This window comes from Sabethes cyaneus, chromosome 1 (assembly GCF_943734655.1).
Source record: "Sabethes cyaneus chromosome 1, idSabCyanKW18_F2, whole genome shotgun sequence".
NCBI lineage: Eukaryota > Metazoa > Arthropoda > Insecta > Diptera > Culicidae > Sabethes > Sabethes cyaneus.
In genome coordinates, this window is record NC_071353.1 from 172,820,916 (window position 1) to 172,835,148 (window position 14,233).

General features: G+C 39.9%; 1 protein-coding gene across 1 annotated transcript; it reads right to left on the reverse strand.

The window, feature by feature from the left end:
* Window positions 1–11,398: 11,398 nt before the first annotated feature.
* On the reverse strand, window positions 11,399–12,008 carry LOC128732445 (uncharacterized). Its single transcript, XM_053825695.1, is given in 2 exon segments — window positions 11,399–11,756; window positions 11,788–12,008. Coding segments are annotated over 2 exon segments (579 nt in total).
* Window positions 12,009–14,233: the final 2,225 nt, after the last annotated feature.

A 14,233-nucleotide genomic window follows, 5' to 3' on the forward strand; every position in this document is an offset into this window, starting at 1 on the left:
TTCCACCAAAAGCAATGATTATTATCATTGAAAGCTTAGTCTTGATAAACACTGTGATAAACGATAAAATGTTGATGGATGATTTCGAAACCGGAACTGTGTTTTCTGGTTTTCGCCATCATTGAGATGCGCACGTTTTTGGTTGCAGCGAAAGTAGTGCAACCAACTACATGTATTTCTGCGCACTTCGCTGTTATTGAGCTGGTAGTTATTGGAAGAAAATACCGAGAGATTAGACATTAATAAATCTCTCCATCATACATGTTTACCGTACTGCAGTTCTAATGTTTGGCATATGACACAGTGCATCAAGGCATACTATGTTTCAATCAAAGAAAATATCACATTCAAACTAGTACCACAGACTCTACTGGTAAAGCTAGTACTGCAATGGTGAATCAGTCAAAGCAAATCATAAAATTTCCAAGAAACAGATTTCAATAAGTAAACAACTGGACAAAAGTCTCGAAGCTTAAGCAGTTTATCATCGATTAACCATTTACAGACAAAGTATGATTCACACGCCGCACACACTGATCAATGCGAGTTACTAAAGAGATGCACTTAACTTCAAAACAAATAACACTCGCATAACTCTGTGAATATTATCCGTGAAGGTACATTTAATTAACTTTTATGCTAATCTCTTCATGGCAGGAAAGCACGTTTATGTGGAATGTTTTAATTCGCGCACCTGCCAAACGGCCACCGCACCGGGGGCCGCCCGTCATTGGCGCTATCTCCACCAGGCACACAGCTAGGCAAAACAAGTTTTCCCATTGATTGAGCAAACGGTTCGAACCGAACGGTTCTGTGGTCGATTGACGGCCGTGGGTTCCATTGCCAGAGGTGAGAACAGTTTATCAGCCAGCCAGCAGTGGCGCGCACAACGGCGTTGCTGGCTTAAGTCACGTTTCAAATCAACAGATCACGTCATCGGTTGGCGATTTACTCGAGAGCTGTTGTTTTCTTTGAGATTTTTTTTTTGTGTTCAAGAAGGCTTATGGTTGAAATTGTTGAGCTCTAACGCCATAAAAATATTCCATTAAAAATCTGCCCTGGCAGTAAGTTAGTTCATTCAAGACACATAAAGATTCCAACATGTGTACTAAGAAGGCATAAGATAAGATAACGCCGGCCAGCAGCTGTCAGCCACATGCGCATTGAACTGACGCTAAGCCCAGAACAGTTTTTGCTATTGTGATTTCTGGAAAGAACTTGCAGTTGCAACTTCTGAATTAGATGGTTTGAACCGAAAACAGACAGCACATTGGACGTTAATATGCAAATAACTTCTACCTTGTTTTGTTCCCTATCAAACACATACTAGCAACCGCTGCTACTTACACTACAATCTAAGTTCTGCGCCTTTCCTGCGTCGTGTGATTCAATTCTGGCAGCGAACAGGGTCGTGCGACGACGGAACTCAACCATACCGCGGCGCGGACGAGACGCGACAACGGCAGGCATCAACACAAGTCAAGGCTCACTTCCATCTAGGTATGTGGGATCGGTCCCACACTTCCGCATGACTCAGTTACAGAGATCGTTTGAGGGTGCTCAGAATGCTGAGCACCTTGGAGGTCCAAAACGGGCCAAAATTTTTGGCGAAACTTCTCCGAGCACATTCAAGTCATTGCACTGGCGAACTTCAAACTACATATTGAGAAAGGTTGCCAGCTTTAGGCAGTCCGGAACTGACCTTCAACCCATCGGTTTAGTAAACTAGGTTGTAGGAGAACAAAATTCGGTAGCTAAGCAACGGGCGACCATACTGTCGCGCGAGAGGAAATGTTTTCAATAAATCAATGCTTGTTTATTTTTTACTGTGATATTTTATGATGATAATTTTATTTTCATATTTGTATTCCCGCAATGGATCGGACGGGACGGCGGCTGATGTCATCCGATTCCCATCCTCCTGTGTGTTTGTATGCGGATGGGTCGTCCTCTGCCTGTGACCGTTGCGTTGATTGGCCATGACTGCGCGCGACGGAGGGTCAAATATGATTGTTGTTGTTCTGTTTTGTTCTGCTCGCGCTTATTTTAGTCTCACACTGACTGGCACTGATTTGCGAATGTGGAAATCTTTTGAAATAGCTTATTCTAATGACTCTATTGAACAGTTTTGTTCCGTTTTCTCATTTCAATATACAGATATTGCGTCCAAATGACATGTACATGTACAGGCAAGAAGTGTCAGATTCATCTCGTGCAAAAAACTTAAGTATTTTCGAATATAATTCTTTTAAAAACTCGGAATAAAGTATGGATCGTGCTTACGTATGACGAAGAGGCCCGTCACCTTAAAATGGCACAACACCTTAAAATGGCACACAGCAATTATATGACGCTTAGTATATCAAAATGCAGCGCAATCAGCTTTCATCGCAAAAAACAGCCTTTAGTTCACGATTATCGCATTGATGGAATACCTCTGCAACGCTGCGAAGTAGTCACTGATCTCGGTGTAGTGTTGGATACTCAACTGACGTTTAGGCAGCACTATTCCATGATTATCAGCAAGGCTAATCGACAACTCGGACTGATCATGAGAATTGGCAAGGAGTTTAACGATCCTGGTACCCTGCGAGCTCTTTATTGCTCGTTGGTGCGCTCAATCTTAGAGACTGCCTGTGCTGTATGGGATCCATTCTACGACAACTGGATAAAACAGATTGAACGCGTACAGAAACACTTTATTCTTAGAATCTGCCGTACTCTACCATGGAGAAATCAAGACAACTTACCTTCTTATGCTGACCTTTGCCTACTGATAGGAATTAAATCCCTTGAACAACGACGTAAAGACATCATGGCTCAAATGGCTCACAAGATTCTCAATGGAAGCTACGACTGCCCAACAATTCTCTCAATGCTTCAACTACATTGCCCTCTTCGTCCACAACGCCATCAACGTCTGCTTCGGTTGAACGCGCATCGCACAAACTACGGTCAGCATGAACCTATTCGTCGACTGGCTATAGCATACAATCGGTCTGAACATGCCTTAAATTTTTAAGTTTTGATTTTCTGTAGACTTTTGTTAATGTTTTTGATATAATTATGTATTTAGTGTTTAGTTTTGTTAGCCATAGAACCTTTTAAGAAAAGATGTTGGGTTTTTGTGCCGGCTTGAAAACTGCCATGTGTGCATTTCAAGGCGGTTTTTCCCAATCAACAACATTATTCATTAAGACATTTCTGTCGGATGAATTATACAAATAAATAACAAATAAATAATAACAAATGTTTCTCTAACGACTAGCATCTGTGGCTCGAGGTCGGGTATTTTTTTATCAAAAAAAAAATATTGTTAATATGAATTTCAACGGTTTGATGTTTGTACAAAGCACTTGTTTGTTTCTTGAAGTTTCAACCATAAGATCATATCAAACATTACGACAATAAATTTTCTGAAATGCTAGAAAATCACTGACCAGTGAAATGGCAATTGCATTAACCAATACTGGCAGATAGTTTCGATTCGCGAAAACTGTTGCCATTTTTTTTCCTTTCTCTCTCTCTCGGCACGGTCGATGTCTCCGGATTGCCATTCGACACGGCTTTTGCGCTTAGTATCCATCCACCAAGTTTGCTGAATCAGTTCGTACATTTTTCTTCCTTTCGTGATTAAACGAAGTTCATTGCACTACTTATTGCTTTCCCACACTGTGTGCACTCCGAGAGGGGGTGGCAAGGCAGCAGCCAGCGGTCTGTGGCAACTGATGTGATGTGAATCCATTTGTTGGCGCTCGGCTCGCGATCAAAACAGACAAAAGAAAACCCGAAAATCGTAGCAGGCGCCATCACCAGCGCTCCAAAGTCGCGGGAGCAGGAAAAACGGCTGAGAAGCACAAATTTTCAGCTGTTGAAATTTAGATGCACCCCCAGCAAGCGGGGGCCAGTTGTTGTGTAGGCAGTAGGCCGATTCAAAAATCAGAAAAATCAAAGTACCTATACATAGGGGTAAGGAGGTGTAACGTTTTTGATTTTCTTTCCCGTCAATGTTCGATAACTTGGAAAAAAGTATTTTTATTTCACGTGTTCAGTCGAATATAGAGCAAATTCAAACAGTTAACGGTTACCGGGTAGTGAAAAAGGGCCTTTATCGGCACAGCAACTAATTTTATATGTTTTATTTTATTTATTTTTACCTTTACAGTTTCATCGGTGAATTTCATTAAAATATAATATATGTATTTGGTTTTCCTTTGGATTACTGTTTTGGAACATTTCTTTGGCCAGGTCGTACGTGTAAATTTTTTAATTGAAATGGAAATTAATTGCTTGATTGGGATAATGCACTAAATACATACAGAGTTAACTGTAATGACTACAATTATCACTTTCGTCGATTTATTTCACATTGCTGTATAACTGTTGCGTCCCAAAACCTAATGTTCGTCCGGTCGATTGACCGATTAGTGGGCCATAATCGGGAGAGACCCCAATCAGTGTATTAAGTGCGAAAAAAAATAAGAGCAAGATTATATTTAAATCAGACATAACCGTTCCGATACCGAACGTTGTTCCCATTCCCGACTTATCCAACCTCTTGCCGGCAGGCTGGCAGGCAGTACTATGGCAAGAGATGTGGAATGGAATGGAATGTGCAGTTGCCGCTGACTGTAAGCACTTGTCTGTCCGCGTCTGTAGGTAGTGTATCGAACTAACATTTGCACACTATCTGCAAGGCCCAGAAGAGGCATACCTGCCAACACAACACAAGTCTCAGCTGGGGAATTTTACGCGAAAGAGCCATACTTATGACCAACCGAACCCGAGCAGGAGAACAGACCAAAACAACAACACATCAACAAGTTGCGTTATTGCAAAGAAAATAACCTCATAGTTAGAGCTTATTCTTGGTTAAGCTGAAGCGGACCTGTTTTGCTATAATTGCTAAAGAAAAACATTTTGTCAAAATACAAAGTAGCTAAGGGTGTGTCTTATAAACAGTTTAAGTGAGGTTTCAGCAGTGCTGGGCACCGTTAATCGCTAATTCGCTAACCGACGAAACCGCGAAACGCCCATTGTTGAACTCAACTATTCCCCGAGCTTTCTGTTCAAGGTGCTGAAGATGTCATTTCTGGACATTACTTACCGGTCAGTTTGAGTTCCGAGTATTTTTCAACATCCTTTAGTACTCTTTAGTTTGGAACTATCCTCACTCCCGTAAAATTTCAGAGAACCCGCTACAGACATTTTAAACAGTTGAATTAAACGAGCACGTGAATTATTATCAAAACAACAACGCCACGTGGTCTTGGAAACACTGCCGAAGTGTCGATAGTCACCGGCGGGCAACGCAAGTGGATCAAAGCATGCTATGACTGTTATGTGTTTATTCTTGCTTATTTTTTCGCTGTTGCACGTTTTTGCTCAATTTTTGAGCCGCACAGCCTCTCCCAGTCGACACTCGAACAGGCGACGAACATGCTTGTGAGACAGACCATTGTCAAAGCTCGAAGCCAACTGGAAAGGAAAACGAGACATAAAAAGTGGAAAAGTAGAATTTATGAAAGAAAAAATTAAAGAAAACAAGGACAAACTATAAGAAAATGAGGAACAAAATGAGGATAAGGACAGAAAAAGCGACAAAATGGGACAAAAAGGAGATGAAGAAAACGGGATAGAATAGGAGGAAAAGAAAAGCAGAAAATGCGGGACCGAAAGAAGGGAGAAACAAGAACAGATAAAGTGGAAAATCGGGACAGAAAAGAAAGTAAAATGGGGAGAGAAAAATGTAAAGGGAAACGAACAAAATGGATAAAATGGTAAAGAAACACAGAACGAGGAAAAGCAAGGCAAACTAAGAGGTAGAATGGAACAGACGAACGAAATAAAAAACAGAACGAATAACGAATCAAAAACTGGATAGAAAAAGAGTTAAAAGTACAAAAGACCAAAACTGTGACATAAAAAAAGAAAAAAAGTCGAAAGGAAAATGACAAAAAAGGAGCCAAGAAACGAGAAAAACAGAAGAAGCAAATAAAGGCAAACAACACAGAAACGAGACAAAAAAGGAGAAGAACACAAAGGAAATGAGGAAATACTGAAATGAGGAAACAGGAAAATGGAAAAACGAGACAGAAAAAATTAAAACGGAACAAAAGGAATAAAAACCGAGACCGTAAAAAAACAAAAAAAAAACAAAAAAGGATAAAAAACGACACAGGAACAGAGGAGAAACGGGTTTGAAAACGGGGTAAAACGAAAAAAGAAAGACAAAAAATGGAACAGAAGAAAGTCAGTACTAAAGAAAAAGGCTAAACGGGACAGGAAAAGAGGAGAAAAAAAACAGCAAAAGAGAAAACAGCGAGCAGAAAAAATGAGAGGGAAAATATGGGAAGGGGAAGATGGGAAAGAGAAGAAAAACAGGAAAAACGAACAAAAGAAAAAGATAAAACGGAAGAAACTGGAGGAAAACGAGAAACAAAACAGGAAAACTGAGGAGGAAAGTGAAATAAAGGAGTCAACAACAGAATAAACATGAAAGAAAGAATGAAAAAACGGAGCACCACGAGGAGGAAAACCGAAACAGAAAGACGAAAAGGAAAGAAGACAAACGAGTACTGGAATAGAAAATAGAGAAAACGGGAAAGAAAATAATAAACCGAATGTAAAGCTTGACGAAAAACAGGCCTAGCAATAAGAAAAAATGGAACAGGAAACAAAGAAAACCAGAACAATGAATAGAACGGGACAGAGAACGACGAGAAAAAAAAAGGAATGTGAAAAAAGAGTGAAAGCAAAAACCAAGAAAACTGTACAGGAAAGAGGAGAAAAAATGGAATGAAATATGGGAAAACATGACTAGGAAAAAGAAAAAAAACCTTGTTCCGAGGTAAAACGTGTGAGAATGTCAATTTCCAAGTAAAACTTAGTGTCTAGTTTCAATGTCAATGTTGATCGGTTTGAAGCAAAAATTCAAGTTCAAATTAGTCCAAATTCAACTAACGAAGAAAATGAGACAAAAAACGAGGAGAGTAGACCGAAAAAAGATGAAGATCAATGATGGATGAAGAATGAAAGAAAGGAAGGAAAACCCATAACGAGGAAACGAGGAAGAGAATGGCGATAATTGGGCACAAAAGGGAAAAAAGGAGAAGGAAATGTGGTAGAAAGAAAAGACAGAAAACACGAGAGCAGGAGAAAGGGGAGCGCAGGGACAGAAAAGGAAATAAAATGGTGTGAACAAAATGAATACGAAGATCTTTTATCTCATGACAGGAAAGGACGAGATAGGAAAGGAGTTAAAAAGCAAACAAAACGAAAAACGGGACAAAAGGAAAACAGTCAAAATGGGACAGAAAATGACAAAAAAACGAGCCAGGAAACAGTAGAAACGGGAAAAACAGTACAACCTGAAGGACGGACAGAAAAGGAAAAGCCGGGACAATGAAGGAGAAAAAATGAGAGGAAAAACGGGACAGAACAAATGGGGAGAAAAATTGAAAATAGAGAACAATACGGAAAAGTGAAACAGAACGTGACATAAAATAATGAAGGAGGAAGGATGAAACTGACGAACGATGAAGGAACGCAAAACGGGATGGAAGCAAATTTAAAGAGCGAAAAATAATGAAAACCGGGACTGCAAAAAAAACGCAAAAAGTAGACAAAAGGTAAAAAATTATAACGAACGAAACAGAAAGAGGAGAAATGGGCCTGAAAATAGGGTAAAACGTAAGAAGAAAGACGAAAAACGGGACAGAGAAGCTTCGGGGCTCAGGGTAGAAGGAGATAAAATGGAATGAAATGTGGAAAAGATGATTGGAAAAAAGAAAAACCCTTGTTCTGAGGTAAAGAGTTAAAACGCGTAAAATGTCAATCCAACTTATGTCAAGTAAAACTTAGTTTCTAATTTCGAGTCAATGTTGATCGTTTTGAAGCAAAAATTCAAGTACAAATTCAAATTCAAATTTAAAAACGAGGAGACTAGACAGAAAAAGATAAAGAATGGCAGAGAGAAGATCAATGATGAAGAACGTGAGAAAGAAAGGAAACCCCATAACTAAACTGACGAAGAGAATGAGGATAAATGGGACAAAAAAGCCAAAAACATGGGACAAAAAAGGAGAAGAAATGTGATAGAAAAGCAGAACATGGCAGAAAACGCGAGAGAAACAAAAACAGAAAAAGAGTAAAACAGTGATAGAAAAATGGTGAGAAAAAATTCAAACTGAAGATGTTTTATCTCTTTTATAAAACGGTACAGAAGTAAGAAAAAGGAGGAAAAGCAGGGCATACCAAACAAAGAACCAAACAGACGAACGCAAAAAATACGAATAATAAACAAAAAACGGGATAAAAACATAAAAAACGCAAGTCTAAATGGACAGAAAATGACTGAAAACAAGCTAGGAAACAGCAGAAACGGGAAAAACTGTTGAAGAACATGAAAGTCAGCACAGAAAAGGAAAAAAGGGAGCGAATAAGTAAATGAAGGCAAACAGCACAGAAACGGGACAAAAAAGGAGAAAAATGAGACAGAAAATAAAGAAGGACAGAAAGGAAATGAGAAAATACTGAAGCAGCAAAATGGAAAAATGAGAGGAAAAACAGGACAGAGCAAATGGGGAGAAAAAATGAAAACGGAGAACAAAACGAGTAAACGGAAAAGAGAAACAGAACGTGACAGAAAAGGCAGGCAAGAGGAAGAACAGAACAGAACAGACGAACGAAAAAACGAACTATAAAGAAAAGGAAAATAAGATAGCAACAGAATTAAAGAAGAAACGGGTCTGAACACGGGGAAAACGGAAGCAGAAAACGAGAAAACGGTACTAGAGAGGGAGTACGGAACAAAAAAGATGGAAAACGAAAAGGGAAAAGAAAAACAATTAGAGAGAAAAAAGAAAACCATTAGAGGAAACGAGAAAAAAGGGAAAATGAGGTCAAATCTATTTATATAAGAGGCTTATGTCTGTACCGAAAAGCAGGTCTCTGACAGGACGTCATAAAAGGCTTAGCAGTAACTGAAAACAGGCCCCTGACAGGACATCATGTTTTCATAGCCATGAGTTCTATTCTCAGTCATCTCACTGGTCAACTGCTGGTCTGCTCGATTTGATTGCTCGACTGGACTGCTTAGCTGAACTGCTCGACTTAACTGTTCGATTCGACGTTCGACTCAACTGCTCGATTCCACTGCTCGACTGAACTACTCGACTCGACTGCTGACTGAATGAACTGCTTGACTCAACTACTCGATTGGTCTACTAGAATCGGGTGCTCGACTCAACTGCTCAACCCGATTGCCCGATTCAACTGCTCGACTAGACTACTGGATTTGATTGCTCGACTCAACTAACAGCTTGATTCAACAGTTCGACTTAGCCACTCAACCCGACTGCTCGATTCAACTGCTTGACATCTTCGCAAACACTGGCCAATGGAATGTATCCGCAGTTTTCTGAATTCTGAACAGACATTTTTATTTTCCAGATCGTAAGATTCGGGCTCAACCAGTGAAATATAAAAGCAGAAATATGTAACAAAAAACGGGAAAATGAGACAAAAAAGAATAAAAACAACAAACGCGGATTAAAGAAAAGGATAGAACGAAAGGGCGAAAGACAAACGAAAATATGGGTGTTAAAAAAGGAAAACCGGAGAGGAAATGGGAAAAAAGGGAGTTAAAAACAAAATAAAAATACAGAAATGAAAAAAATACGAAAACTGGAAACGAAAAAGACGAAAAAAGAAGATAAAAAACTGCAAAACGGGAAACAAAAAATGAGTGAAAAGCATGCGGGGAAAAACAGGACTGAAAGCAAGCGAAAATGGAACAGAAGCAGAATAATGGAATAGGAAACGCGGGACAGAAAAAGGTAAACGAGAGAATTAGAGAAACAACTGAAGCAAAGTGTGAGCAAAAACCAGGAAAACGGCACAGAAAAGGTCGAAAACTCGGAACGAAACGTGGAAAAATGTTACTGGGAAAGAGATAAAACGTCTCAAATTAGTCCAAATACAAGTCAAATATAATGTCACATGTCTAGTTCTACTTCAAGTACAATTGCATGTCCGATTTTAAGCGCAATTACCAGTCTTATTTAATTTCAACTTTAGGTCAAATTTAAGTTCTGTTTTCAAGTCTAACTTCAAGTGTAATTTGAATTCCAATTTCAAGTCTTATTTCTTATGTAATTCCAAGTTTAACCTCAAGTTCACTTCAAATCCAATTTCAAGCCCACTTTCATATCCAATTTCCAGTTCAATACGAAGTGAAGCTTCAAGTTCAAATTAGTTCATATTTAAGTCTAATTAAATGTCCCATGACCAGTGCAATTTCAAGTCCAGTTCCAAGTCTAACTTCTAGTCCTATTGCCGGTTTCATTTTAAATCCAATTGCTACCGAAATTCCGGAGTTTTCAACCTAATCGGCTGGTATTATTGCTATAAGTAAAAATAGATTTGCCTCATCTTAGGATTACAATATTTTATCAGGCCTAAGTATTCTTTTGAAAGGACTTTTGTTTATGTTTGAGCACACTAGTGGCACTGCTTATCGGAACATATTTAAATATACGCAAATCAATGTTAAAAAAGTATCATAATGGAATAGGATTTTGATAAAATGTTTTTTATTCTTTTGTTATCATATCCCTCTCGGGAACTATCCAACATCTAAAGCACCTTTGTTTGGATTTGCTCAGCAGAAGATTTTGCTTCTTCCAGCGCTATCGTTATCTCTACGTGGTGGCTCACATGTGCACGATCGACCCTTACTTACAGGATAAGAATTTGGCTCCTCTTTGCTGCCAGTAGATAGAGTGTTGGACCTATTTCGAGACCAATCATTGTATTAAGACAATTTTGAGATGGAAGTTCAAGATTAAATTTTGCTTTAGAGGAGCACAAGCCGTACTGGGTTTAAAACACTGGCTCGTACCCTACGCCTGTGTACAAGTAGCGCTCGCAGTTACTAGGCTGTTTTAATTCAATCTAGGTTGGAACACATCATCAGCTGAGAAATTTACGGCTAGCCCAGATACCTGCTGCCAACGGTGGTGCAATATATGGAAGTGAAACACAAAGTTAAAGTTAAATGAGCGCAGCTCAAATTCCGGCCGAAAATGATCATTTCTGAATCACAACAACAGAGTTAAACCTGCATTTAAGCAGTGTGTTGTTAGAATTTTATTTTCATTTCATAATATAATCATCATAATCATTGTGGATCACAGAAATTCTACGAATATTTCTCTTAATTGTTACGTTCAACGGTTTACAATCTTCCTTAGGAGGTCCAAAAACCTACCTAAACAAACTTAAATCAAGAAAACTAAATACTACTTTGCGTCCCTAAGTGTCATTAAGTTAAAAACAAACACAAACATACACATTTACACCCAAATGGAGGACACACATACACACGCGCACACACTTACACAGTGGCATTGTACTCGGCCACCTTGGCCAGGATCCGCTCGATATCCGTCTGGCAGTCGATGCCGATGTCGTGCAGATCTTTCTCCGACAGCGTCAGGAACACCTCGAAGTCGATCTCCTCGCGGATGAAAATGTCACCATACTTGGAGAGGTCCAAATTTTTCAGGATGTTGTCCACGGTAATCCGGTGCTCGAGTTCCCGCTTTGTGAGCGGAGTGGCTATGTTGAACGTTACCGCGTACCGGTGCTCGCGGCTTTTGTTGCCCTTTACAGCTGGAGCTCTATAGGGGAATTAAGTTTAGGAAAATAAGAGCTTGATCGGTCGGTCGGCGAAGAGCGCCCGGCGCAACTTACTTCTTATGGCATGGTTGTGGAATCTTCGACGGTATGGCCCTGGGGGTGTTCATTCGTGGCGATATGCGCATCGGTTTGTTTAAGGCGATCGGTGAGATGTCCGGCGAACGCATATTTTTCTCGTTGACCAACGGCGAAAAGCTGCGTTTCCTCGTTTTGGAATGCTTTGCCTGCTTGTAAGCTTCGAAGGACACATCACGCGAGTCCAGCGCTTCGGGAGAAAATCTCAGTATCCGCGGTGAGGGCTGCATTGTGTTTAATGCTGGAATTTTCGTAACAACACTGTTATAAAGTAAATTTATTTAATTTTTTGGTACTTACGGCGAGATTGAAACATTTTAATTACTATCAACACGGGGACACAAGAAAATAAAAAACTACACAAATCGCTTTTGTGTTCTCCACGAAGTCACAAAAGGCCGCCACTGATAGCTCACTCACTGTTGTTGGCTATTGTTATCACAAGGGAAGCAAATGCTTTCTTTCAGCGCTGACAACATTGTAGACGTGAATTAAAGCTACTTTTACGGAGCGAAAGTGCCTTTTTGTCGTAATGTAGTGTGACTTTGAACCACTTTATCTAATAACGAACCGGGTAGATTCCCTTAGAGCCATTCGGGTAGAAGCTGGATTTAGATCGGTTGACAAAAAATAACATTTCAGTCAGATTTTTGGCAGGAACGAAACAAAATTCAAGATTCAAGTTGGAGCTTGGGTGAAACATGTCACGGTTTGAAAGCAAAGAAACCAGAAAGCATGGAAATGAATATCTTTTTTAACTTTTGTAATTTTCAACCTGAGAAATTTGAAATAAACATTTTTGATCGGAAAATTAGGAGAACTACGACCATTATGTTGATCTACCCCAGCTAGCATTTTCATATGTATAAAAAAGGTATAAATCAGCATTACGTACAGATATACATGCTAAATAAATCGTATTTCATGCGCAAAACTGGCTTATCCCTACTATTTTGGAGGCGATATACGTGATTAAGTATAATTTTGAGCGTTACGACTATATAAGTATTTATATACGATAATATCCGATTAAGCGCGAGTCGCTCCGTACTACTCTACGATTTTGTGCTGAAAATCATATGTATGTCAGTCATTATCATTATATAAGACAGAAAATCAACTTGATCCCACTTTATCCAGCTTTAATTACGATTTCAAGTTTGCTAGGAGATATTTACGATAGTTTTCGTACATTGATATACGAGTTGGTGCTAGCTGGGACTCTCGTAGAACTATTATTTGGAAGAGTATTTGAAATGTAGCCTGCCATACTGGACCGTTAATTGCAGAAAATACGTTTTCAACACGACCTCTCTGATCCACTGGTCCGTTGCCGTTCCACTCACTGCCAACACGAGATCGCCCACTTTTAAATCATTCAGCTTACCAAACTGTTTGATTGACCAAATTGATCACCGGAAGATATTCTTTATTCGAGCGGTACCAAACTTCATTGCGCAACATTGCAAGATTATTCACCTGCTGAACATCGCCTCCGCTTCGTAAACAATAGTCCCTATGTTATCTGGTCATCGAGGAGCATCCAGGACAGTCTCCATCGCTGTTCCCACCGATCGGACAAGTCTTTCCCACACTCCGCCCATATGCGGAGTGGCAGCTGGGTTAAATTTACACTTCGATAGCGCACTGATGAACGTCGATGACAAAGCGGTGTCTCTGAGCATCCCGTATATCCGGCACAATCCTCTTCTTTGCTCTTGAACTTTTTTTTTGCCTTAACTTTCCCGCTTTATGTGTTCCTTTTCTTCAACTTCTATTTGGTCAAGCTTTTTTTTTGACTAGATTCGTGTGTTTTTCTTGTTTGTTTTTGTGGATTACCTACGAATTGCCGGAACACAAATGGCCGAATCACGAATCGCCGGAATAACAAATAGCATAATATACCTAATGACCGAATCACAAAAGGCCGAAACACGAATGGCCGAACTTCATATTTGGCTGAAACTATTGACGGCCTTCAACCTGCACAAACGTTGGGTACACGCTGTCCTTACTCGCTACCGCTCGTTCGGACTTTACTAAGGGATAATCCCAAAGCAAAGCAAAGCCTGGGTGCTAATTCCGTTTTCGAAATTTAACCTTCTGTTTTTATACGACAGACTTCGCAACCAGCTGTTAGAATACAGGACAGTGCGGAGTCAGTGCTACGATCCTATTGATTCTAATAGCCTCTTCCAGCCGAGATTCGAACATACGACGACTGGCTTTTAGGCCAGCGTCTTACCTCGAGGCCAACTCGAGGTGGGAGGAAGGGATAATCCCTACTAGTCAGTAAACCTAGGAAAATGCACGCACCTAAATAGTAGTGCTTTCTGCGGGGGGGCTGCCCCGCTTAGGGGAAGAGAGAACTTTCAATCATCTATACCCTACAGTAAATATTTGTGTTGCTTATTTTGTTTTTTGTTTGATTGAAGTTAGTAGTTAGCTGCTTGCC